General features: G+C 42.9%; 7 protein-coding genes across 10 annotated transcripts; 3 read left to right on the forward strand and 4 right to left on the reverse strand.

Annotated features, from left to right (window-relative positions):
• Positions 1 to 1,394: 1,394 nt before the first annotated feature.
• Positions 1,395 to 7,604, reverse strand: LOC127319541 (uncharacterized). 2 transcript variants are annotated; one of them, XM_051349516.2, is made up of 8 exons: positions 5,561 to 7,604; positions 4,464 to 5,126; positions 3,927 to 4,345; positions 2,894 to 3,539; positions 2,687 to 2,794; positions 2,487 to 2,615; positions 2,114 to 2,306; positions 1,395 to 1,997 (listed from the first exon to the last, which is right to left on the reverse strand). In XM_051349516.2, the coding sequence occupies exons 4-8, from the start codon at positions 3,501 to 3,503 to the stop codon at positions 1,706 to 1,708; spliced, it is 1,332 nt and encodes a 443-aa protein (XP_051205476.1). In that variant the 5' UTR covers positions 3,504 to 3,539; positions 3,927 to 4,345; positions 4,464 to 5,126; positions 5,561 to 7,604; the 3' UTR covers positions 1,395 to 1,705. The 2 variants fall into 2 exon arrangements, with proteins under 2 accessions (XP_051205476.1, XP_051205482.1); XM_051349522.2 differs by lacking the exon at positions 2,487 to 2,615.
• LOC127336469 (uncharacterized) lies at positions 3,771 to 7,218 on the reverse strand. Its single transcript, XM_051363284.1, has 5 exons — positions 7,144 to 7,218; positions 4,464 to 5,126; positions 4,202 to 4,345; positions 3,927 to 4,082; positions 3,771 to 3,821 (listed from the first exon to the last, which is right to left on the reverse strand). Exons 1-5 carry the CDS (start codon positions 7,216 to 7,218, stop codon positions 3,771 to 3,773), a joined length of 1,089 nt encoding a protein of 362 aa, XP_051219244.1.
• Positions 7,605 to 7,745: 141 nt separating the features above from the next.
• LOC127319556 (zinc transporter 9-like) lies at positions 7,746 to 9,155 on the reverse strand. Its single transcript, XM_051349529.2, has one exon. The coding sequence runs from the start codon at positions 9,054 to 9,056 to the stop codon at positions 7,965 to 7,967; it is 1,092 nt and encodes a 363-aa protein (XP_051205489.1). The 5' UTR covers positions 9,057 to 9,155; the 3' UTR covers positions 7,746 to 7,964.
• Positions 9,156 to 12,114: 2,959 nt separating this feature from the next.
• On the forward strand, positions 12,115 to 16,077 carry LOC139829818 (uncharacterized). Of its 2 annotated transcripts, none has more exons than XM_071822529.1 (6): positions 12,115 to 12,170; positions 12,589 to 12,667; positions 14,284 to 14,394; positions 14,471 to 14,772; positions 14,857 to 15,515; positions 15,719 to 16,077. In XM_071822529.1, the coding sequence occupies exons 3-5, from the start codon at positions 14,289 to 14,291 to the stop codon at positions 15,511 to 15,513; spliced, it is 1,065 nt and encodes a 354-aa protein (XP_071678630.1). In that variant the 5' UTR covers positions 12,115 to 12,170; positions 12,589 to 12,667; positions 14,284 to 14,288; the 3' UTR covers positions 15,514 to 15,515; positions 15,719 to 16,077. The 2 variants fall into 2 exon arrangements, with proteins under 2 accessions (XP_071678630.1, XP_071678627.1); XM_071822526.1 differs by having other exon boundaries at positions 15,724 to 16,077.
• Positions 12,585 to 14,196, forward strand: LOC127319574 (uncharacterized). Its single transcript, XM_051349547.2, has 3 exons — positions 12,585 to 12,667; positions 12,835 to 13,345; positions 13,430 to 14,196. Exons 2-3 carry the CDS (start codon positions 12,842 to 12,844, stop codon positions 14,117 to 14,119), a joined length of 1,194 nt encoding a protein of 397 aa, XP_051205507.1. The 5' UTR covers positions 12,585 to 12,667; positions 12,835 to 12,841; the 3' UTR covers positions 14,120 to 14,196.
• Positions 16,078 to 16,557: 480 nt separating the features above from the next.
• Positions 16,558 to 19,464, reverse strand: LOC127319598 (uncharacterized). The gene is made up of 5 exons (XM_051349580.2): positions 19,248 to 19,464; positions 18,284 to 18,537; positions 17,866 to 18,174; positions 17,123 to 17,781; positions 16,558 to 16,914 (listed from the first exon to the last, which is right to left on the reverse strand). Exons 1-4 carry the CDS (start codon positions 19,462 to 19,464, stop codon positions 17,125 to 17,127), a joined length of 1,437 nt encoding a protein of 478 aa, XP_051205540.2. The 3' UTR covers positions 16,558 to 16,914; positions 17,123 to 17,124.
• Positions 18,097 to 23,319, forward strand: LOC127319583 (ribonuclease MRP protein subunit POP4). 2 transcript variants are annotated; one of them, XM_051349570.2, is made up of 9 exons: positions 18,097 to 18,484; positions 19,813 to 20,027; positions 20,114 to 20,158; positions 20,232 to 20,314; positions 20,409 to 20,671; positions 20,829 to 20,897; positions 22,117 to 22,175; positions 22,260 to 22,361; positions 22,895 to 23,319. In XM_051349570.2, the coding sequence occupies exons 2-9, from the start codon at positions 19,829 to 19,831 to the stop codon at positions 23,029 to 23,031; spliced, it is 957 nt and encodes a 318-aa protein (XP_051205530.1). In that variant the 5' UTR covers positions 18,097 to 18,484; positions 19,813 to 19,828; the 3' UTR covers positions 23,032 to 23,319. The 2 variants fall into 2 exon arrangements, with proteins under 2 accessions (XP_051205530.1, XP_051205522.1); XM_051349562.2 differs by having other exon boundaries at positions 18,098 to 18,484; positions 19,807 to 20,027.
• The last annotated feature ends 1,246 nt before the right edge of the window (positions 23,320 to 24,565 follow it).

A 24,565-nucleotide genomic window follows, 5' to 3' on the forward strand; every position in this document is an offset into this window, starting at 1 on the left:
ATTGCTTAAGCGAGGAATTATACATTTCATTCTGAAAAAATGTTGAGATATGTTACAGATTTTTACAATTATAATATAGAAAGTAACAAAATGTTGATAAATGTTACAGATGCTACATCGTTGATTTTGTACCCCTGGCTGTCTTATATTTATTTTGTAACCTAGAAAGTGTAAAATGATACTGAACAAAAATTGCAGCAACAAACAGATGCAGATGCAACACTTATAGCTTGTGAAAACAACATAATAAACATGAGTTTGCAGCAACAAAAAAACACCAGTCAGGAACATACTATATTTGTCATACTGGGGACACAAAAGGGAGCATTTGAATTGACAGGTGAATGAAAACTTCTTGATGGTTCAAGCATTGAAGCATTTTATTGTATCATCGTGTTTGCGTCATAGTAGAAAATGGAAAAGCTCAGGCTAATTGCTTGCAGCATGCTTGTGGAAAAATAAAGGTGAGGTAACATTTGGTTTCAAGCAAAACTTGTTTATTACATTGTCAGGGAGATAAACTTGTTGTGTGAAGCAACACTTAAAATGACGGAAGTGCATGTACCACAGGTAAATTGACAGCAAAAATATATGAGCATGGTAGCAAAGTGGGTTATGTATTTACAGCAAACAAAATCAACTTATGTAGCAAGTAAAAACAAAATGATACCGAAAAGACCATGAAACATGAGAATACTTGTCATACTTAAACCCAAAAACATCATCCATATTCCAGAGCCAACATTAAACTTATGTCTGGTAGATTGTACTGAGAAAACATAAAAGAACTGATCATTCAACTAACAGGTCCAACATATAAAACCATCACCAGAAGCCTAGTTCTACTCCATGTTCCAGTACATGGTTACAGTTACAAAGGGAAGCAACACCATGTGTACAAAAAGCTAAACTATCACTGCTGCAAATCCTCGTTCATTATCAGGTCGACATCATCACTCTGGTTATCCCTGTTGTCGATTAGGCTTGCTGCAATCAACCTTCGAAAATCTGGAACTACATCATTCTCGAAATTTGGCATGACTTTCCCATTGAAGTGCTCCATGTAAAGAATGCAGTAGAATCCACAGTCATACCTGCATCAACCAAAAAATGGTGAAAAAAAATTAAAAAGAGGAAGGAAGCAGAGAAACATTATGAAAAGTATCATTTAATTGTCAAAAAACAGTGAAGCAAACTTACAAAGTGTCTTGCCGCGGATGGTCAGGTGTGATTTCCTTGAATTTCCCAAAGTCAACCCATGAAACTTTGGACTCGTTTGCAGTCCGAACGAAGTTGGAGAACTTTGGAAAAAACAAATAGCATGGGATAGTAAGGACAGACAAAAATAGTTGAAGCAAAACATTAAGAAAAAAAGTTGGAATTGCTACCAAGTTGTTTGCTGCTTTTGCTAAGGTGCTCACACCATTCTCTGGCAGCATTGAATCAAAATGTGAAATTGCTTGCACAGCAAGTTGATGCAGCATACAATCCAGTGATCGGCTTGTACAATGGGCAGGTAAAGCTACATACAAACAGAGAGATAATTTAAGAACGAAGAAATTATACATGCATGAGAAACCTTGAAATTGCTCACAAAAACAAGAACACACACGAAAACTCACCATGTCATCTTTCAGAACTTTGAATTTGCTACATGCAAGTTTGAACTCTTTCATGACAGAGGCAGGGTCAAAAGTAGAGGTTTCTACAACAAGCTTTTCATGTATGTTTGAAAACAATAAAAGATGATGAAGCAAGTGATAACATGGGACAAGCTTGGAAGAGAAAAATGCAATAAATTACTTACCGCAAAGTACGGAGAAAAAGCATATCTCTTGTGATTTCGGGGATTCTTCTCAGCACTTGCTTTTGCTGCATGATTGAACTTCTCTGTCCAAACTGCCATCACAACGTTGCTCAAATATTGGCGTGGACGAAGAGCTCCAATGAAGGACTTGTATGAGCAAAAGAATCGACCAATCTTCAGAAACTCTTTGCTGCAGCAATGGAAAACCAACAAATACTTTTATTTTAAAAAGGAAGGAAAAAGGATAAGATGAAACACACAAACCCATGTAGCAAAAAAGCAAACAAAATGACACGGAGGACTCACGACACTTCATTCTTCTTCTTCCTCTTGAATTTATGTCCATGTGAAACATATTTGCCGTACTTACGCACAACATCTTGAGAGACCTTAATCTTCTTCAGCTTCGGAGGTGAGAGTTCACCCTTGGCAGCCCTCTTGTACCTAGTTTTCTTTTCAACAGTTTTAGCACCAGTACTAGCATCTTTGGTGACAACATCTGAAGCAGAAAAACACAGAGAAAACCATTTTATGCTATGAAAAGCAAGTGAGTACTAAGGCAACATATACAAGAAGGAATGTAGCAACAATTATTATGTAATGTAGCCAAAACAGTATACATAATGTAGCAACCAAAAAATGAAAATGCAGCAAATGGAGTACTAAGATCAAGAACTACCAGAAGGAGAAGGGCTTCTTTCAGCCACAATAACAGTTGAACCGACATGTAAAGGAATACCAGCAATCAGACTTAGTTTGTCATCGGCAGCAACAAGTCTAGCTCTCTTAATAACTGTAACATTTTCACCTAAATAAAACTTTCCGACTTAGTAAACATGAGCAATGAAAATGAAAAAAAAATTCTCAGGAAAAAATGACCTGTGTTTGTAGGATGCTGCGGTGACACGTTCTCGCCCAAGTGATCTTCAGCATCCCTGGATGGTATGGGTGGTGTTGTAGCCTCCATAGCTTTAGGCTGCTCAGAAGCTAGTAAAAAATAATAAAAGAACAGATAGTTAGCCAAAACTGAAGAAACTACAATTACAACACAAATAAAGATCAGAAACAACAAAAAGAAGAACATACATGTGTCGTCTAGCTTCACTACAGAAGCAACATCAGCAGGCAGAGTAATTTCTTCTGCAGGAATAGTAATTTGCTGTTCAGGCACAACAACTTCATCTGGATCCTGGGAGAATAGATCTATAGATGGAGGGTCAGGGGCTCTATTCCAAGCTTCTACAGATATACCCTCCGGTATACGAGCAAATGGTGAGTTCATAGGTGACGTCACAAGGCTGTCAACAGCAACCTGTTCACCAGCAACATCTCCACCAGTAGAAGAATCCAACAGAACAGTTGATTGGGGCATATCCACGACGAGTGTGCGTGGGTCCATGTCAGCAGCTCTTGCTTCGACAACAAAATTGTCGTTGTCTGTTTCTTCAGAATCAGCCGCTGGGATTTCTTCATCGGCATGATTGGCAGTACCTTCATCATCATGTCCGTCAGCACCGTCCATATTTTCATCTTCAACTCCCCCTCCGGTTGGGAAATGCACACTAGGACCATCATCTTCTTTCATTGCTGCATCTATGTCAATAAGCAAAGCTGCCATGCGCTGCGAATGCATTTGTTTCAAACCAACACCAAAATTCTTGAGCGTGGTGTCAACATCACGACCATAAATAGACATGTGTTTCTCATACAGATGCTTGTACGCAGCTGGAACCTGTTGACAGATACATAACACATACATCAGGAAGAAATGGAGGTGATACAGCTAATAAAATACTAATGAAGCAGTAGAAAAGAGCAATTGTTGCATTCATTATAAAAACTGGGGATTTTGAGATGAAAACATGGTAGCACATACCATTAACTGTAGTAGCAACATTGTTAAACGTAAAGTAGCAAAAAATATAAACCATGTTAGCAAAAAGCATTGGTTTGCTACATAATGCTAATGAAGCTGGGGGTTTTCAGATGATCCCATGGTAGCACATAACAACAACTATAGTAGCAACATTGTTAAATGTAAAGTAGCAAAACAGTATAAAAAATGCAATAATTACATGAAAAATAATAGAGGACAAAGGTTGAAAACCATGTACTATACCTCAAGATCCTGACTAGTAGGAAACACAAGCCATTCATTGAGCGACGCAGACGGGTTCACTTCAGAATCTTCAACAGGCTGCTCAACAGGCTCCTCAACATGATGACGGTTAGAAAAAGCAGCAACTCCATAAGGAGTGTTTGACAGTTCAAGAAACTACACACCAAAAAAGAGAAGAAAATAAGGATCTTATAGAAAAAACTACAAAAGAAACAAGCGGTGCAACAACCTCACGTATAAGCTTATGAGTAACTCATCGGACGCCTTCCAAAAACAGTCTTATTATTCAGGATCTTCCTATCAGCATCATTTTGTACAACAAACTTGAAATCACCACTGGTCACAAAACATACTCTAGGAATTGAGTAGTTAATGACATGTTGGTTTCGTGGAAAATCCAGGTGATCCATGTAGACAACCTGTCAAAGAAAGGATGGAAGCATAAACAAATCAGTTACGGTAGCGAACATTTAAACATGAAAAATAGCAAAAAACCAAAAAACAAAAACAGAGCATGGGGTAAGTTCAACAACGTACAACTAGAAGGGCGAACGGTCCAGTGATCCAAAACTCATGTTTCTTAGCATTTCCTGGTACCACTACCTCTGCTGTCTTGCTATTGATTTTTGTAACCTCCTGCATTGCTAACTCAAGCAAGTGTTCATCCCATGCAAACTCGTGAGTCCTCCGAGGGTCCAACATACAGTCCAAATAGTCAAGGCTAAGCAGATTTGCGCTACCAGGGTCAATAACCGTAGCCAAACATAGAAGATCCCATGTTCTGATAATGGTGAGGTCCTCCGTAACATCACAAGCCTTGAGCAATTTAACAGCATGCTGGATGAAAGGCCTTGATTGTCCTTCTTCTATGTACATCTGCCGCAGCTCAGGATGCTCACCTTTCTTCTGAACAATAAGTCTGTCGCCACATCGAATTCCAAAAACTTTCCTCACCATATCTTTTGTGAAAACTATCCTCTTCTTGTGGAACTTGAACTCCCGCAAACCAGGGCTAGTATGAGAGGCAACAAAGTCTATTAGAGCATTAGGAATGTTGAATGGAGATACATTCAACAATGCTCTAAATGCACTATGCTCTTCAATAATACGTCTCTTCGGACCATCGAGATCTGCAGCAAGAGCATGCAGACGCTTTGCAGCAAAACGATCCTTGGAAACCCAATGACCAATCCCATCTTCCTGTTAAAAATGAAGAACACAAAAAAAATCAAAAGAAAAACATTTAAATGATAACACAGCAATTCATGTACATAGATGATAAACAAAACTTAAAAACACAATGGCATATGTAGCAAACTAAATAAAGCAAAAGACAAATGAAGCACAAGCATACAACAAAATCATCACCGGCGTAGCACAACCATGAACATTTGCATGCAAGCTGGATAGCAATTATCACAGAGAATGTAGCAAAAATATAAAGGATTTACAATATAATTAGAATATAGCTAATTTTATGAACCTATACAGCAATAGCAAGCTCACAGGGTAGCAAAATAGAAACGTATATACCCCCTAGAAATACACAGGGTAGCTCACAGGGTACAAAATCCACATGAAAAACGCCTAGATATCCTAGTATAAAATCCACACGAGAGCGAGCTCGAACTTACAACCATGATTGCAGAGGCAGAAATTCCTCGGAACCACTCGAATCGAAGGCCAGCGACGATTCCCTTGAAGAAGTCCTAGAAAATGAAGGGGAAAAGTGAGGATTCAACGGGTACGAAACAATTACTTGGACGAAAACGTGTTTTAATCGCACGGGAAGCAACACTGGAGGCGCACATCAAAAGCAAATCATCGGCGGTGCCCGGATTTGCAACGCCACCGCGGAGTTCTAGGCGGCGGAAAAAACCCTAGGGTTGGGGGAAGAGCAGCAGAGGAGGAATTCCTAGACGAGGAAGAGGTAGGCAACTCACCGGAGGAAGCGGATTCGCTCCGGTGGCAGGAACCGTCGGCGGCGCGCGGATTCGCTCCGCCGTCGCCAACCTCTCCACCACGAAGCCCACGAGCCCCCAGACAGGAACCGCCGTCTCAACCAGGTGGTGGGTGGGATGCAGCAAATGCGGGATAGGAGTAACGCCCTGTCCGCGAGTGGGTGACGTGGCGCAATAACAGCCGACGATGGAAGTCCCATCGGACGACGCTCCACCAGGAGGTTACGACGCGCGCGTCCCCCGGGGGAATAGGATCATTTCCATACAGAATGCGGCAACCAAACTTGGTCGTGCTGGCACTGTTGGAAATGTTGCCATGCATGTTGTTAGAATGTCGACACCGCTGAAGTATACAATGCAATGTCTTCTTCCTCGTCTAGAGAAGCCCCGTACGTGGTTATGAATATAATTTGTCATATGTTAATAGTCAACTTGGACCTGACTCCCGATGATTTAGCAGAGTTTAGGTTAAGATTCCACAAGACCTTACCTAACTTGAAAAAGGTTAATAACAGTTGCGCTTTCACTTGTCAGGAGCTGGACAAGGAAAGCGCTCCAACTTTTAGATATGCATGACTGCATGAGCGAGACAACACAGCCTTCTTTTCTCTTACAAGAGTACAAACGAAGTAGACGCACGATTCACATACACTATATTCGTGATTGTGTGCCGTGTGCGTGTCTACGATCTTTCGCAGATGCAAGATTTCATTACCAAGCCTCCGCACTAAGGGCATCTCTAACCGATTCCCAAAACTTTTAGGGCATGTACAATGGTCTTATCTTAGTCTTATCTTAGGAATGCCACATAAGATAATTGCTGAGTTGGAGGAGAGAGAAACAAAAAAAGATCTTTGCCTTCTCTTGGCTAAGAGATCATCTCTTAGCACAATATGTCTCACCATATTTTTAGGAATACATGAGGCTAAAGATAAGACTAGAAAATAACTCATTGTATACCATGTTTTGTTGTCATATCAAAAGGCATATGATAAGACTGTCTTATCAACCATTGTACATGCCCTTAGAGGAGTAAACCAACTCCTAAAACTTGAGTAGAGTTTCGCAAAAAAAAAAAAAAAAAAACTTAGAGGAGTACAAGTACTTCTCTAAAGTTTGGCAGTTCTTAACCGAACCACTATATTTAGAGGAGTAAAAAATATATATTGTCTAGAAATCAAACTACTGAAACCCAAACATTTGGCATAGTTCAAATACAACCGGCTAAACTGTGATCCTAGCCTTGGCCGCCGAACATCATCATTCAAAATGATGGCCATAGCCATCTCGACGTCGTCGTCGTCCTCATCCTCTGACGATGAGTCGTCCATGATGTACTCACTCCCTGAGCCTCTTCATCTACACAACGACATCGGATGGGGCAGAGGGAGGCGTCGAGGGCGGTCCTGACCTTCTATCGCCTCCCCAGCCTCCAGCTGCTTCCAGCTGTGATGAATCAAGGCTGACGGAGGCCGATTTGGAAGAAATCGGGGGGGGGGGGGGGCAGAAACTCGATCCCCTCGTCGATTCCGGCGACAACGAGATGCGGTGAGCGACGGAGAGGTGGCCTGGAGGGCGGCGCAAGGACCTGGGTGGGGGCGGCGGGGTATGGCGGTCATCGGCGGTGACGCCATCGGGAATGGGTGCGGCGGGGCGGAGGTGGGATTTTTTCTCGGAAGTGGCACCCGACTCCTCAAAATACTCCTCCGCGGCCAATTTTACTCCTCCGACTTCTAATTTTTTTTCTCCTCTAACCATTTTGTACTTCGGCTAGGTGGTTATCTTACCGATTTTTACTCCTCTAACCGATTTTTGGGGATCGGTTAGAGATGCCCTAACAACGCAAATAGGGATAGGATTTGTTGCATCGGAGAGCTCGTTTTCCAAAAAAATAAAAAAATCACAAGATGTCTAGGCCTCCTAAAATTCTGAAAATATTTATGTCTACTAGCATCATGCCTGCTGCGATTTCCTTTTTGCTTGTCGCATTTATAACACGGCATGCTAACAAGAAATAAACATGGCCGCATGTGCATCAAAAACGTTTTTTGTCCTCCTTGGAGGACGATTTTCGATCTCATGCCCATATAGCAAGCATGGACATGAGAGCGATCCCAGCCAGCAATGAGATGTTCACCATGACCTGCAACCTCCCGTTGTTCTGCACCCTAGGGTTCATGAAATCTTCGGCTAGAAGGTCAACGAGGGCCATGTAGTTCAGGATTCCCGCGGCCGCCGCACTGAGGAGCCCTTCGACGACCAAGGCCCTGGGGCTATTTTCGTTGTAACCAGACGATATCCCGATGCCGATCACCACGCCAACCGGCGTGGTGAGCGAGAAGAAGAGCGACATCATCAAGACAGACCTGAGGCGGAGCTTCGCCTGAACAATGCATCCTCCAAGCCCTATCCCCTCGAAGAACTGATGGAAGGTTAGCGCGATCACGAGCGGTCTGATCGTACTGGCGCTCTCGGATGCGCCTAGCGACATGCCGATGATCACCGAGTGCACGATGATCCCCAGCTCCAGCACCTGCGAGATGACGCGGTGCCGGATGAGCTGCGCGCTCCCGTCGTCAGATGTTCCTGCGGCGGACGAAGCGATGATGGCCGATACGCCGTGGCCGTGGGAGTGACCGCCGTTCCCGTGCGCGTGATGATCATCCGGCGTGGTGGCCTCTAAGTCGTCGCCGACTCCAACGGCCGCCGAGGCCTTCTTGGCGTTCGCGGCGCGCTGGAAGTACCCCGTGGCAATGGTGTCGACGACGAGAGTGGCGATTGCCGCGAGCATGGCGACGAAGCCGGCGAACGGGAATTTCTTCCACGGTCCTCCGACGAGGCACGGCGAGCCGAGCCTGTCGAAGGCCTCCGGGAGGATGTGCACGAATGAGGTGGCGAGGATGACCCCCGCGGCGAAGGCCTTGACGGCGAAGAAGAGGTCTGTGTCCGGGCTGAGCGCCGGGAACTTGCGGCCGAGCGACGGGATGGCGCTGCCGGCGGCGCTGGCCACCAGGATGCAGAAGACGGCGATGATCTTGAGCTTTAGCGCGCCCGCCTTGTCTTGCTCCTCCTCTCCGGCCTCGCAGTCGCAGTCGGCGACGGTGAGCAAAGGGAGGGATGAGAAGAAGAAGAGGAGGCACAGAGCGGCGAGCCTGAGATCGGCAGCCATGTTTTTCAGTCGGACGCAAGAGAACGGTGATCACGCATATAGGATTTTTCACCTATATATACAGATCTGCTACTGCTAGTACCAGCTGTGTATTTAATCAAGTTGTATAGAATGAGGTAGCAGTGTCAACATAATTAGTGTCAACATATATATAGCGACGAAACTTTCATTAAAAACGGTGATTAATCAGTAGTACTACTATTTGCCAATTATAGTCAACAGGGGTAAAACATTGTGAATTTTTTTACTAGTGGTTATCAGGGTACCACTTTCTTGGTTTGATATATGTACTCAAACTCATCACTTTACCCTTTATTTTCAATGTATTACAGTACTTTCTCAGTTTGATCGCTCATACTTTCTGTCCCCAAGATGCCTGCAGCTATCCACCGTGCTGCACTCTGGTGTTCTTCCAAGTTCCACCACTATCCTGTTCCTGTAGACAGCTGCAGTTTACTTTAGCATTCTTGCACGATAAAAGGGCTTGATGATGCTTTAACTTGAGCATCCAAATATTCTTATCTTGGTATAAAATGCGCTGATCTCGTGCGAACAAAAAAAAAACAAAGCTCATGAGCAGCCTGCATCAGGTCAACGCCGAATAGTACTCCGTACTCTGCTCCGGTGGTAGAATAGGGCCTTCCTGAGATCTAATCCAAAGATTGGTTAGGCAGAGAAAGAAATTATTGCTGAGATGTGGGGTGTCGACACAGTGAGGCCAGATGAGCACCATCATACATGATGTACTACTTCAAAGGCCAAAACATAATTGCATTTGTTTCCTTAGAAGTCATCTCTTGATCTCTTGCACCCTGCGCCGTCCCATGAGCAAGAATGTCGTCATTTGTGTAAGCTGATGTAATAATAAACGTATAATAGCAACAAAATGATAGAAAGTCCACAGGTCATCCGAATACTAAATTCTCCTCGTGCTTTCTTTCGATTGGATTGCAAACTTGGCAACACGTCTAATTTTGTTCATTCATGGGTAAGGGTATCTACAACGCTAAGACCTAAATGGATGGTGTATTTTATTCGGTTGGATCATCCGGCGGACACGTGGATGTCACGCGGACGTCCACAGATGTTCGCCGCGATTTTTATTCCCCAACACGCAACCACGGCCTAAATCGGTCCTCCTCCTCGTCTCCATCTGCCTCCCCGCCGCCGCGCTTGCCGGCTGCCTCCCGCCGGAGCTCGGCGCCCTTCCCCGCCCTCGAGTCCGTCTACCTCGCCGCCAAATACCTCTCTGACGCCGTCCCGCTCGAGCTCGGCAACACGCCCATGCTCGCGGAGTTCAACCTCGCAGGCTGCCTCCCGTCGGAGCTCAGCAACGCGCCTGCGGAGCTCGACCTTAACGACCGCATGTGCTCGCGGAGCTCGAGTTCGGCAACGCGCCCGCGCTCGCGGAGCTCGACCTCGTCGGCCATCTCCCGCCGGAGCTCGGCGCCTTCCCCGCCCTCGACTCCCTCTCCGGTGCCGTCCCGCTCGAGCTCGGCAACGCGCTCGCGCTCGTGGAGCTCGACCTCCGCTACGCCAACAGTGTGTGTCCCCCTCAAGGCCTCAGCTTCGGTGGTGTCGCGGGGATGGTCACCGGGCTCATAGCCGGGATCTTCGTGGCGGCGTTAGTGTGCATCGAGTGGGTGCAGGGGAGGTGGCGGCGAAACTGGGTGCGGCGGCGGCGCCTTCTGCACGGGGAGGTTCCATTTTCTATCACTGCCAAATAGGCCAGGGGCGGATAGGAAGGGATGTAGAAGCACGTCCGCACTCCTTCGGCTCACCCCAAAAACCTTCCAAATTTGAACTTCCTTTGGATTGCCATCCATTTTAGTTTGGATCCATCGTTGAGTGTTATTTTTACCCAACCAAACACAATGTTTGAGATGGATTTAGGTCTCCGTGTTGGAGATGGATCACGTCCAGCCGGTAAAAGGCACAATCCCTATTCGCCGCTCGTTGCGGGAGCGAATCGCTCCCGCTCAACCGATGGACGGGGTGGGCCGGCCCATTAGTGCCTAGTACGTACGGGTTTTTCGGTTTTTTTGTGGTTTCTTTTTTATTTTTGCTACATTGGTTTTGCTGATTTCGAATTTTGTTCAGACTTGTTTTTTGTTCTGATTTAAAAAACATGCATATTACAAACTTGTTCGAATTCAAATTTTGTTCAAATTCGAATTTTTTTCAAGTTTGAATTTCGTTCGATTAGAAATACTTTGTTCAAATTTGCATTTTGTTCGATTTAAACATTTTCGGAATTTAAACAATTTTTTTTATTTTTGAACACTTTTCGAGTTTGAACTTATTTCGAATTTAAAAATAAAAAAACTTAACATTATTCAATTTGGAACGTTTTTCATATTTGAACATTTTTCGAGTTTGAACTTTTTTCGGATTTCAATCTTTTGAATTTTGAACAATTTTTATCTTAACATTTTTCAATCTGGAACGTTTTTTGTATTAATTTGAACATTTTTAAATTTAAACGTATTTTAAACTTGAAATTGAACTATTCTACTTTTCTCGTGCGAAGAGAGAAATCGAAAAGCGGAAAAGTGGAAGTCACGCAGGGACATGTAGTAGAGTTGAACTGAATACTCAAAAAATGACGCGCACCAAGCTAATCGCTATACAGTATACAGTGAAAGGAATATGCGTTGCCAAAGCTTAAACGGGCGGAGCCCATAAATGCCGATCGCTTCGAACGAGGCATGCGGAACAAATGGTCCGCTCCGCGCGGACAATAGGCGCACCCGGTAAGGCCTTGTTCGGTTAATCCGTCGTAGGCAGGGAAAGGCCTGGATTGGAGCCCAACTCTGGTTTTCCAGCCCGGCGAGTTTTTTTTTCCAGCCCCAAAAAAAAGATCCTTCGTTTGCTCCCGGTCTGGAATTTTAGCCCGGCCCAACCCGCCGAACCCTTCCTCCCTTGTCTGGATATTTTTTCTCCCCACTCGACCCGTGGAAGAATATCCACGACACGCGACGGCGTGAGAGACAGACGACGGGGCGACGCGAAGACGACGACTCGGCGATCTCGCCGGCGAAGGCGACGGCGACGGCGACGCGACGCCTTCCCCTCCACCGCCGGCTCTCTCTTCCGCCGGCGACGTTCTCCCCGGTATGCCCCCTCTCCTACTTCTCATCGTTCCCATCTCGTAGTTAGGTTTCAGTACGGTTCTTGATTGGAGAAAATCTTGGAGATAGATGGGGAAAACGGTGCAAGGAGATGGCCGTGACTAAATAATGCCCAGGCAAACTTACAGTACACCTGCTGCGGTGCTGCTTTGGTGATTTGTGAGTGAGTGCGTGTCATTCCGATCGGGCGCCTCGTCAAATCACTGGGTAGGGATTTTGATAGGAGATGATCTGCTGCACACGAATTTGCACTTCTTTTTGATTTGCAGTATATTGTTGTGAATTTAGACTAGTACGTAATATAGCTCCTAGAACATTCTTTCCGGTGTGTGATCTGAATGGAAGAGCACATGATTTCTGGTCTCCAGTGAACTAACTGTCACTTTCTGATTTTTTTGCAGATCACACCTGCCCCTGTGAGAGTCGGAGAAGACGAGCCCCCTCCATCCTGGGATATAGTTCCTGATCCGGTCTTCGAAGGTATTTATTTTACTACGCTTTTCTGTTCTGTGAGAGTATCACCCATACTGTTTTATGTCTTTATGCACATGATAATTATTCTGTGAGAGTATCACCCATACTGTTTTATGTCTTTATGCACATGATAATTATTCTGTGATAAATATAACCGAAACAACTATTTCTAGCTTTGCAATGGATATGAGCATTAGAGATCGTATTAGGAAGAGGCGGGAGGAGGATGACGATGATCTCATGATATTAATCATCCCTGCTCTGCATCATTTGGGTTATCTTGGAGGGAGGGTTGCTGAGCCACAACATATACCATTGCTAACCGGGGCAGAAAAAGTCAAGGAGCTGCTTGAAGGCCCTGTCAAGAAATGTAGGATTGCATTCAGAATGGAGCCTTACATTTTCAAAGCCTTGGCAAATTATCTTAGAAAGGAAAAGTTGGTGCGTGATACTAGGATCAAGGTTGAGGAAAAGCTAGGGTTCTTTCTATATATGCTTAGCCACAATGCATCATATGGAGATCTGCAAGTCTTCTTTGGGCATAGCAACGATACGTTCCATAATGTTATGAAGCGGTTCTTCGATATTGTTGTCCCTGCCCTCAACTTGCGATTTCTAAAGGCTCCTTCAAATCAAGTACATCCAAAAATTCATCAAGATAACAGATTTTATCCTTACTTCAAGGTGATTTCTATTAACTCTTCCATTAAAATCAACATTTGCATTTTTTTAGTTCAAGAAAATCATCTGTAGTTTATTTTTTCGCAGAATTGCCTAGGCGCGATTGATGGAACCCACATCCCCGTATCTGTATCACCAGAACAAGCCGCACCTTTCAGAAATAGGAAAGGGACACTAAGCCACAATGCGATGGTAGTTTGCAATTTTGATCTGAACATAACCTATGTATCTGCTGGATGGGAAGGATCAGCAACTGATGCTAGGGTTCTTAGATCTGCAATGAACACACCTGTTGGGAAGTTTGAAGTACCTCCAGGAAAGTTTTATCTAGTAGATGGCGGTTATGCCAACACAGCATCCTTCCTTGCACCCTACCGTAAGGTGAGGTACCATTTGAAGGAGTTCGGACATGGACACCGGAGACCTCAAAACTACAAAGAGCTTTTCAACCATCGCCACGCCGTCTTAAGGAATCATGATGAAAGGGCGTTGGGTGTCTTAAAAAAGCGATTTCCGATCCTCAAAGTGGCGACCTTTCACAAATTGGAGAACCAAGTAAAGATTCCCTCGGCTGCTGCGGTTTTGCATAACATCATTCGATCAATGAACGGAGATGAGAAGTGGTTAGATAACCAGCCAAATAATATTGACCCAATACATTTTGTTGATCTACCAGATGGTGATCAAGGAAATGATGAAGCAAATATCGAAGGCAACAACTTAAGAGACTCAATAGCTCATGCAATGTGGGCTGATTACCAGCATCGTAGAAACTAGTGGGATGTAATAAGTGTCTCGTTTTAATATTCCTCGTGTTATGAATATTGTATGATGAACAAGTGTTACATTTGTTACATTTGTATTATTCATGTGATGAAAATTTTAATATTAATATTGTGTTATGGATATGCTTTGCATTTCAATATTGCGTGTGTGTGCAGATACGATGTTTGCAGTAGGTTCTCCCAAGGCGGTCGCCTTATCAAAAGTTGCTCAAAAGAAGAATTCTCCTAAACCTCGTGCAAAAAAAAATCGTGGTGGTTCTTCTAAAGGTAAATGCTCTTCTTACATGGTAATGATTGTTAAATATGCATAGCTAACCTATTTTATCTTACCATTGTAATGTAGAGAGAGCCTCCTGGAATCCAGACCTTGAGAAGACCTTAGTTGAGTTACTTCATGAACATAATGTTCCTCAGTATAGGGGTAATAATGGGTGGTCTTCTGAGGCTTGGAGTAAGATAGTCAGTGAGTTCCACGCCAAACACACATATGTCACCATGGACAAAAATCAGATTCAAGAGAAGGAGAAGGAATTGAAAAGAGACTACAAGATGCTGAAAGAAGCAAGAATGCAAAGTGGTGCTTCTTGGAATGAGAAAAGGTGCATGATAGAGGCTGAACCACATCTTTGGAACAACATCATCACTGTAAGAAGTTACTTCGTGTGTTTTGCTTCTGAATTATGCATCCATTCAGTGAACTGATTTTCTTTGTTTACTCTTATTTCATAGACATTTCCTAGAGCTAACAAGTTCCGCAAGAAGCCTTTTCCTCTCTTCGATGCTCTGGGAGAATTATATGATGGACAATATGCAGAAGGGACTTGGAATTTCACCTCTACTCAACCACCACAATATCCTGTTTTTAATAAAGTAAATGAGGGAGACCAACTCAGTAGTAGTGGAGTCGAATTTCCAGATTTAGAAGAAAGCTATGCGTATCAAGCACAACATGAAGCTGGAGATGCAAGACAGAAAACAACTGAAGAAGTAGTACCACAAACTACAGAAGACACAAGTGTTGAAAAGAATGGACAGAGGCCGCCTAGAAAGGCTGGTGCAGCATCCAATCAAGAAAAGGAGCCAAAGAAGGTTAAGAAAGGTGCGGCACTGGAAGGAGCACTAGAGAGGTATATTGATGTGAGAATTCAACAGGTTCAAGGTGAGGCTGCTGCCTTAGCGAGGGAAAAGGAGTTGGTGCAAGCAAATGATTACTCAATCAAGAGATGCATCTCTATTCTCATGAAAACAACATGGCCACGAGATGAGAAGGTAAAAGCATCCGAGGTTTTCCAGATTCCAGCAAACAGAGAGACATTTATCAGTTTCAATGAGGATGACCCAGAACTTGGTCTGCTTTGGTTAAGAGGAAAGGTGGATAAGCTTTGAAGGTATGCTTAGCCTTTTTTTTCATAAGTAACCTGCAAGATATACTTATCCTTAGTACGGAGTACTTGATATGTTATCTATATTCTGTCATGTGTTATGTGGTTTCCGCATTCTTGGTGAAAACAATTGTGTTCGACTAAATGTGACAGTAGTGTATTATTTTGACCACAACTTCATGTATAAAATCTTAGTTCTTCTTTTTCAGTACAGGAGGGAGACGACTTGATGTCGTCATGTTGTTTCGATGTCAAGCTCATATGATGAGAGATGCTAGATGAAGATTGAAGTTGCTTTGTTCAATATTCTGTACTGACTTTTATAATATTTGGGCATGAACTCAATCTTAAGTATGTTGAAAGGACCTTTGCTGTTATTTATGATCAAATTATGTCTGCTAAGTTACTTATATCAAATAGTTGATCTAGATGCAGACTGAAGTGCTGCTAGGTGTCATCTATTTGTAGAGGAGTTTTGAGAAGCGATGATCAAATTATGCTTGGCAGAAGCTATTTGTATTATCTTTTGATTTTCATCATGATTAAATGTGAGAAACATTTTAATGTTTTTTTTGGTCCCAGTTCAAAATTTATTTTTTATGTTTTTTTGTGAATCTATTGTTATTTCCGTGCGGCTGGATTGAGAAAGAATTCTGAGACTATTGAGTTTAATCAGTGCAACTATGCAAGTATGCCCTGAGTAGCAGTTGGAGCCTACCAGGGATTAACCGAACAGCTACAAAGCATACACGGGATTATTGACAAGGGGTTGACGTGGGTTACTAGGGATTGGGTGTAGGGTCTGGATCGGTCCAGACCCTACACCCAATCCCTAGTAACCCACGTCAACCCCTTGTCAATAATCCCGTGTATGCTTTGTAGCTGTTCGGTTAATCCCTGGTAGGCTCCAACTGCTACTCAGGGCATACTTGCATAGTTGCACTGATTAAACTCAATAGTCTCAGAATTCTTTCTCAATCCAGCCGCACGGAAATAACAATAGATTCACAAAAAAACATAAAAAATAAATTTTGAACTGGGACCAAAAAAAACATTAAAATGTTTCTCACATTTAATCATGATGAAAATCAAAAGATAATACAAATAGCTTCTGCCAAGCATAATTTGATCATCGCTTCTCAAAACTCCTCTACAAATAGATGACACCTAGCAGCACTTCAGTCTGCATCTAGATCAACTATTTGATATAAGTAACTTAGCAGACATAATTTGATCATAAATAACAAAGAAAGGTCCTTTCAACATACTTAAGATTGAGTTCATGCCCAAATATTATAAAAGTCAGTACAGAATATTGAACAAAGCAACTTCAATCTTCATCTAGCATCTCTCATCATATGAGCTTGACATCGAAACAACATGACGACATCAAGTCGTCTCCCTCCTGTACTGAAAAAGAAGAACTAAGATTTTATACATGAAGTTGTGGTCAAAATAATACACTACTGTCACATTTAGTCGAACACAATTGTTTTCACCAAGAATGCGGAAACCACATAACACATGACAGAATATAGATAACATATCAAGTACTCCGTACTAAGGATAAGTATATCTTGCAGGTTACTTATGAAAAAAAAGGCTAAGCATACCTTCAAAGCTTATCCACCTTTCCTCTTAACCAAAGCAGACCAAGTTCTGGGTCATCCTCATTGAAACTGATAAATGTCTCTCTGTTTGCTGGAATCTGGAAAACCTCGGATGCTTTTACCTTCTCATCTCGTGGCCATGTTGTTTTCATGAGAATAGAGATGCATCTCTTGATTGAGTAATCATTTGCTTGCACCAACTCCTTTTCCCTCGCTAAGGCAGCAGCCTCACCTTGAACCTGTTGAATTCTCACATCAATATACCTCTCTAGTGCTCCTTCCAGTGCCGCACCTTTCTTAACCTTCTTTGGCTCCTTTTCTTGATTGGACGCTGCACCAGCCTTTCTAGGCGGCCTCTGTCCATTCTTTTCAACACTTGTGTCTTCTGTAGTTTGTGGTAGTACTTCTTCAGTTGTTTTCTGTCTTGCATCTCCAGCTTCATGTTGTGCTTGATACGCATAGCTTTCTTCTAAATCTGGAAATTCGACTCCACTACTACTGAGTTGGTCTCCCTCATTTACTTTATTAAAAACAGGATATTGTGGTGGTTGAGTAGAGGTGAAATTCCAAGTCCCTTCTGCATATTGTCCATCATATAATTCTCCCAGAGCATCGAAGAGAGGAAAAGGCTTCTTGCGGAACTTGTTAGCTCTAGGAAATGTCTATGAAATAAGAGTAAACAAAGAAAATCAGTTCACTGAATGGATGCATAATTCAGAAGCAAAACACACGAAGTAACTTCTTACAGTGATGATGTTGTTCCAAAGATGTGGTTCAGCCTCTATCATGCACCTTTTCTCATTCCAAGAAGCACCACTTTGCATTCTTGCTTCTTTCAGCATCTTGTAGTCTCTTTTCAATTCCTTCTCCTTCTCTTGAATCTGATTTTTGTCCATGGTGACATATGTGTGTTTGGCGTGGAACTCACTGACTATCTTACTCCAAGCCTCAGAAGACCACCCATTATTACCCCTATACTGAGGAACATTATGTTCATGAAGTAACTCAACTAAGGTCTTCTCAAGGTCTGGATTCCAGGAGGCTCTCTCTACATTTCAATGGTAAGATAAAATTTGGTACCCATCGAAAACAGCCCAATTAGCCCCGGTCGATACGCCCTCGCGAACGCGATTCCCCGCCGCCCCGAGCCCCCGACGGCCTGACCGCCGCCGCCTCAAGTTCGCCTGACCGCCCGGCGCGCGCCCGCCCCGCCCGCTCTCTGGGCCTCACTGGCTCACCGCGTCTGCGCGTCACCAGCCTGCCTCCCCCGGTCCCCGAGCCGGATCTGCCGCCGCTCTTCCCTAGAGGCCTGCCCCTGCTCTTCCACGCCAACGACCAGCGGACCAGCGGACCAGCGGACGCGCGGTGAGCCCCTAGCCTCTTGTTCTCATTTCTCTGATTCTGTCTGTATCTATTCTCTGTTTAAGTGTTAATTGTGTATATGACTAGTGTGTAAATTGCTAATGTTTGAATTTTTCAATTGTGTAGAAATGAATAGGAATAGCTAAATTACGCTACTTTTTGAGAAACAAGCATCAAAGAAAATTGCATCTCCTTCAACACCGTTGAAACATAAAAGCATGTTGTTTATGATTTAGTTTACATGCTTCTCAAATTGATATTGCTCCTACCGGCTGCGACTGCGAATATTGAAAGAGTATTTTCCGCAATGAGTCTAGTGAAAAACAAGTTGAGAAATAGTATGAGTGATGACCTCTTGAACCATTGCTTAGTGACATTTATCGAGCGACAAGTGTTCATTAATGTAAGTGATGATGCCATAATTGAAAGTTTCATGGCGATGTGGGAACGTAGATTGAAGAAATGATGTAATTTTCTATGTATGTTATATTCTATCATGTAAGACTTTTTTTCATGTTTTGAACTATTTGTATGCAAATTTGATATATGTATTGAATTTCAATGTTGACAATCAATTTGTCTTATATTTTTTCATTTGACAAACGTTTTTCACAATTTCGGAGGCGCCCAAAAAAATTTAGAGGTGTGCCCCCCTCCAATCCTTTCCTGCGTCCGCCACTGGCTCGGAGCTAGTAGAATTTTCTCCACCTTTATCTGAGTACACATTCGACGAATTCAGTCTGAATGCTAGATGGCATTGTCCTACGTGCCTCCACTTCCTCTGGTCTCGCCGCAAACTGGCGCCGAGCAGAGCCGCCGCTCCAGTCCCACAGGCACAGTCGCTCCTCGCCTGCTTGAGCTGTTGGCCACAACTCCATCCTCCCTTCCTCCACCTTCTTGAAACCCCACCACCGCATTCTTGCTCGCCCGCCTCCACCATCCTGAAGCTCCGCCGCGGCCCTCGTCATCCTGAATGAAACCATCGCCCTCTTACTGCGCAGATTTTAAGGTCCGCCGCCGCTTTCCCCTTGCCCGCTCTCCTTTTCTCTCCAGAGTCTGAAAGGTGTTCGATGTAATGCCTATGAGTTGCTCTTCCCGCGTGTTTTCGTGTTCCAACGTTATGTTTGTTCAGTTTAGATAACTTGAGAGTCCTCATCCTTTTAAGGAGAATTTCGGATAATCTGAGATTCATCATCCTGTTAACTAGCACAGTTTTATGTAATCATTATGTCACCTTGAACTTCTGGATGTACATTCTAGGGCATATGTAGTTTAGACAATAATGTACTAGCTGTTTCTCACTCATACCTTTTATCTCGCTTTAGTTTTAGATCTTCCGTAGGCTCAATGTCAACTATTTCGGATCAGAAGAAACAGACATTAGAAGCCATTCAACAGCGGTATGCAGCAGCTAAAGCTAAGAAAGTGCAAGATGAACAGCTTAAGTGCCAGAAGAGCAAAGATGGTACCCCCAAGCCCAAGTTTGATGTACAAAAGAAAGGAAAAACTCCTGAATTGACTCCTTCTCGAACTTCTACACCTAAAGGTTTTATTTTGTCCACTATTCTCCATTCTGTTGGTGTGATCTTTATACATCTCACCGGTTTTTCTCATACTGCTGCTGCTTCTCAGCTCAAGCAAGCTCCAGTTATCAGCAAAAACCTTCTGCTTCCTTAGGTATACCCATGACCTATGTGTGTGTGGTCTGGCTGTGTAACAACAACTAACACATACGTTTTTAACCTTGCAGGTGGAGAAGTCCACCCTATATACTCTGAACTTTCATTTGCGCTTCATGAAAATTTGTCCCAAGATGACCAAGATGGGTTTTCGGTAAATGTTCAGTTCATATGAGTTGCTGAACTCAAATTTAGCTTCACATGTGGTAAACCAATCTCTAATATATTTAGGGTGAACTTTGGTGTAGGGTCTCGATAGCACAGACGTAGTTCACAGTGTTGTATATGATATAATTCAGAAGGGTGGAGAAGCCGGGAAGATTACCAAGGGATCGAAGAAGTTAAAGCTAGACAAAGGGATTCTTTTAGATAACTATGTCCAGAGGGGTCCTATCTTAGTGGATGCACAATCACGGTCTTTGTTGATTCACTCGAAGCGATCAAAAAGACACATGTCACTGAAGCAACACAAGAAATGTGGATCATTTGATTTACTTGATACATTACACAGGCAAGCACTGTTCAGCAGTAGTGTGTAGATTTATGGCCTCTTCCTCTATCATGGCTTTTTCATGAGATGAATGAAACATTTATATCCTTTCTACAATCGTCACATATGGTATCCTTGGTGTTTATGCAGTTTTTATATGTGATTATTGTTCTTGCAGGTTTGACCTCTATAAGCCAATGCATGAAATGTGGAAAGAGTATATTCGAGAGCTCACTAGAAATACAGCGTATGGATCCCTCGCTATCTTTTCTTTCTGTTACTTCCAGGCCTCTTTTCCATCTCCACGCTAATTACTTTTATTGGGAAAGATAGAAGGGTTGTGATTTAATTGTGTTTTGACCCTTTAATTAAACGCTTGCAGCTCAAATTAGCCAGGTTTGAAAATGTTTGCACCTTATACCAGATTATATTTTTACAAAAGATGTTTTTGCCATGGTCCTTACTTTGTACTACATGGGCAAACAGGCAGCTTGATCCAATGACTCAGGATTATGCCTCTTTGTCTACACACGTGAATTGATTGACTTGTAAATACAGACATGACGGAGTAGGATTACTGGTTATAAATGGCATGATGTGATGTTGTTAACGCTAGCAAAGAATAGTCACATTTCTGCAGATCAGTGCGCTAGTTTTCACATCTAATTAGAAAACAAGTAAATTACTGCTAAAGGCTGGTCATATTTGGAAAGTAACCTCATGTCCTACAGGTATCTTCTGAGGTGTCCACTTATGGATTGGCTTAGAATTAAGGACCTTGTAAAAAGGCCAACATTCTAACATAACCCGAGAGCTTGTAAATATGTAAACTCTCTCTTTTTCTATCAATGCATCGAGACGCAAGGTTTTTGCGTTTTCGCGAAAAAGAAACATAACCCGCAAAAACATTTGTTAACTCTTGTAATATGGGCTACTGGTGTTAAATTAGGAGTTAAAGTGTAATTGGCAAAAGAAAAGGCACTTGGTCTCATAGTCTTAAATTTCTGACTTAATTGTTTTAGACCTTTTCTATATGGTGTCTACTTTTGACCTGTAGCTCATTTGTTGACTTGTACATTTGTACTACTTTGATTATATGGATTGTGAGTGTACAGTTTTTTTCGAATTATGATCACAAGCACACAGGCTTTATGCTGTTAATAAAACCAAGCCCGTCCAAAATGCTATCTGTATATAAACCATATATGGTAGGAACTAAAGCATTTGGTATTCGTCTGACTGTTGTAAAGAATTTGACTAAGTGGAGTTGACTGATCAACAAATTTGAAGATTTGAGCAATCAAAATCACAAAATGTAATCATGAGCTCAAGGGCCAAATAAGTTAAACTAGAAGCAATGTGATCAGTTTAACCTTTCCCAGACTTGGGATAACCTTTTACTATTTTTGGTTATTGATATTATATACCATGTACGGAAGTATTGATGTTCCCTGTTTTCTCCATAGGAAAAAACTTTTATCTGAATACCTCCTTTCAGCAGATCTTCATGGGGCCCTTGTAATAGGTAATTCATATACTTGACATAGTTGCATACTGGACTGTTAGACTGTTTCTATTAATTTCGTCAGTATTTTTTTTTCATTTTCAGTGGCAGAATGCAAAGCAGCCTCATATCAAGGTGTGAGTGGCATCATGATTAGGGACACTGCAGAGACTTTTGGAATTATATCAGAGGATAACCGCTTCCGAGGTATGCACTATTCTACTTCGTAGTGCAATATTAACATACTTGTATGAATTATTTTCATTTTCTTGAGAGCATGGCTGCTAAAATATCCTTTTCTTCTTCTGGAATAATAGGGCTGTTACAATCTTGTGTCTTTTCTTCTATACTGCTAACCCAGTACTTCCATTTCCCATTGATCGTGCTAAATATTTGTAGTGTAACTGTTAATCCATATGATTCTCATTGAGCTCTCAAAGAAACAATATGAAGTCAGTAAGTTATGTAGAATTTACAACAGAAAGGTGACCTTTGATGGAACATGGCTTGTTTTTACCCTTGAGGTCCACAGTCTTTGAAGACAGAAGTTTAACCAGTCAGGGTTGTTCAGTTCCTTGCTAAAAAAAAACATATTTTACTCTCAATCAGCTGGACTGGTCTGGCTGGCCATAGGCTCTCTTAGTTTCTTACCAATATGTTTTGTGTGGAAACACGAATTCTGTTGGTTACTGTAGACCTGATGAGATCCATGTGTAAGTCACTCACTTTGAAACCTGCAGTTGTACCAAAAGCTGGGTCAGTTTTCGTCCTCCAAGCCGACCGCTTGAAGGTTACACTGATCGGCGACAAGCTCTCGCCAAAGGAGAGGCTGAAGGAGACCCAACGCCTGCAGCGTGCGCAGTCACTGATCAGATAGAACTTCTAAAACCCAACGGGAAAAGCTGAAGAAAAACCAGCTCCAGGACCATGTGCAGAGACTGATCAGATAGTATCCAACATGCTTGACTCTGTTTTTTTCTTCAACAAATTTCGCCCCAGAGGAACCTGTACAGTATTTTTTTTTCTAGATCTTTGTTATATTTTGAGGAGAGCGTGGCCGGGTGGACGGCCATGCTCTTGTGAGTGATGACTGGATGAAAGTTTCGATTGTCTGGGTCAGGCGGTCAGTCCGTTTGAGGCTGCAGGTGGAGTTTGTGTTTGTCCACTGTCGTCTCCAAGATCTGAAATTACTGTACTAATCATCGCGTCTCTGTTAGCATATCGCGTCACCTGCTAGCTAATCAGCCGAGTTTTAGTTTTTATTTTATTGCAGGATTAGGGAAATCATGACATGTGGGAGTCGCAGAATTCAGCGCTAAAACCGTTGCGGAGGACGCAGCTGTCAATAGTGACCGCTGCGAAACAAATAGACGCCCAGCTCGGTCATGACTACTATGGCAATGGGTCATTTCCATTCTCACCGGGTTCATTTCCATTCTCACCGGGTTCGGGACGGGGATCAGGTTCTCCATCAAGAAGCCAAATTCAAATAATTTTCACAATTTCTTGATCTTACATTTTTAGCACACAAGAATAAGAAATTTTGTAATATATAGTTTGTAAAATGACAATAAATTAATATGATATGTTAAATACTATTGAAATATACTACACCAAACACAAATATTACAACATATTTCATATAAGAATATACCACCTTATATGTATATATATAATTATAGCGGGGGATAACGCGGATGGGAAGACCTTTTAATCCCCATTTCCATTTTGGATAGCGGTGATCGAAGTTCCTCATACCCGTCCCCTAATAGATGAATTCCCCACGGGCTTACGGAGAATGGGCCCTATTGCCATCTCGACAGGGCAGCCAGTCTCGTCGGTGGCAAAATAACAGCCCCAAAGAGGATTTCCCAAACACGCCACAGATAAGAGCATCTCCAACAGATGTAGATTTAAAATAACAACCATATACATCACCTTGGCACAAAAAAATAGCTTCAGCACATGACCTAGATGTAAAAAATGGCCCAATTTTTTTTACATCGTGATTTATATTTTGCATCAAGTAATGCAATACATCACTTGGGGGTGATGTATCCATGCGATGCAAAAATAACCGACAATTTGGACTTTTCCTAGCTGCCCGCGCGTCCTCCTCCGACGCCGCCGGTCGAACCTCGGTCGATTTTAGCACACCGCCATCGGGAATCGATCAGCTGTTGCTCGCCCACCCCCATCTCGCCTCGCCGGACTCGTCCCGCAGCCAGGGATAGCCGGAAATGCCCCCTCCCCCTGCCTCCATGATTTTCGACCTATAAGGATGAAGATGATCAAGTTCTTAAGGTGGTTGCCTTCACCGTGACATGCGATCTTTGGTGGAGCTTCATGAACCTCGACCTGCGGAGGCACATAGTAGCCTAACTGCTATGATAAGAATTGAGAGTAAGTTT

The sequence above is a fragment of the Lolium perenne genome, chromosome 1 (assembly GCF_019359855.2).
Source record: "Lolium perenne isolate Kyuss_39 chromosome 1, Kyuss_2.0, whole genome shotgun sequence".
Taxonomy (NCBI): Eukaryota; Viridiplantae; Streptophyta; class Magnoliopsida; order Poales; family Poaceae; genus Lolium; species Lolium perenne.

What these genes read in the sequence shown, in the direction of transcription:
- LOC127319541 (XM_051349516.2), bottom strand. Translation starts at nt 3,503, where the DNA reads ATGTCTATTTATGGTCGTGATGTTGACACCACGCTCAAGAATTTTGGT. An exon ending in AGTGAAGCTAGACGACACAT is followed by an intron (nt 2,795 to 2,893) that starts GTATGTTCTTCT and finishes ATTTTTTACTAG; the next exon opens with CTTCTGAGCAGCCTAAAGCT. An exon ending in AAGAAGCCCTTCTCCTTCTG is followed by an intron (nt 2,307 to 2,486) that starts GTAGTTCTTGAT and finishes TTTCTGCTTCAG; the next exon opens with ATGTTGTCACCAAAGATGCT.
- LOC127336469 (XM_051363284.1), bottom strand. Translation starts at nt 7,218, where the DNA reads ATGGACGACTCATCGTCAGAGGATGAGGACGACGACGACGTCGAGATG. An exon ending in GACCGTTCGCCCTTCTAGTT is followed by an intron (nt 4,346 to 4,463) that starts GTACGTTGTTGA and finishes TTTCTTTGACAG; the next exon opens with GTTGTCTACATGGATCACCT. An exon ending in CTACTAGTCAGGATCTTGAG is followed by an intron (nt 3,822 to 3,926) that starts GTATAGTACATG and finishes TTGCTACTATAG; the next exon opens with TTGTTGTTATGTGCTACCAT.
- LOC127319556 (XM_051349529.2), bottom strand. Translation starts at nt 9,056, where the DNA reads ATGGCTGCCGATCTCAGGCTCGCCGCTCTGTGCCTCCTCTTCTTCTTC.
- LOC127319574 (XM_051349547.2), top strand. Translation starts at nt 12,842, where the DNA reads ATGGATATGAGCATTAGAGATCGTATTAGGAAGAGGCGGGAGGAGGAT. An exon ending in GATTTTATCCTTACTTCAAG is followed by an intron (nt 13,346 to 13,429) that starts GTGATTTCTATT and finishes ATTTTTTCGCAG; the next exon opens with AATTGCCTAGGCGCGATTGA.
- LOC139829818 (XM_071822529.1), top strand. Translation starts at nt 14,289, where the DNA reads ATGTTTGCAGTAGGTTCTCCCAAGGCGGTCGCCTTATCAAAAGTTGCT. An exon ending in TCGTGGTGGTTCTTCTAAAG is followed by an intron (nt 14,395 to 14,470) that starts GTAAATGCTCTT and finishes ATTGTAATGTAG; the next exon opens with AGAGAGCCTCCTGGAATCCA. An exon ending in TTTGGAACAACATCATCACT is followed by an intron (nt 14,773 to 14,856) that starts GTAAGAAGTTAC and finishes CTTATTTCATAG; the next exon opens with ACATTTCCTAGAGCTAACAA.
- LOC127319598 (XM_051349580.2), bottom strand. Translation starts at nt 19,464, where the DNA reads ATGGTTTCATTCAGGATGACGAGGGCCGCGGCGGAGCTTCAGGATGGT. An exon ending in ACCAGAGGAAGTGGAGGCAC is followed by an intron (nt 18,538 to 19,247) that starts GTAGGACAATGC and finishes ACACTTAAACAG; the next exon opens with AGAATAGATACAGACAGAAT. An exon ending in TTTGGAACAACATCATCACT is followed by an intron (nt 17,782 to 17,865) that starts GTAAGAAGTTAC and finishes CTTATTTCATAG; the next exon opens with ACATTTCCTAGAGCTAACAA.
- LOC127319583 (XM_051349570.2), top strand. Translation starts at nt 19,829, where the DNA reads ATGTCAACTATTTCGGATCAGAAGAAACAGACATTAGAAGCCATTCAA. An exon ending in AAAACCTTCTGCTTCCTTAG is followed by an intron (nt 20,159 to 20,231) that starts GTATACCCATGA and finishes TTAACCTTGCAG; the next exon opens with GTGGAGAAGTCCACCCTATA. An exon ending in TTACTTGATACATTACACAG is followed by an intron (nt 20,672 to 20,828) that starts GCAAGCACTGTT and finishes TTGTTCTTGCAG; the next exon opens with GTTTGACCTCTATAAGCCAA.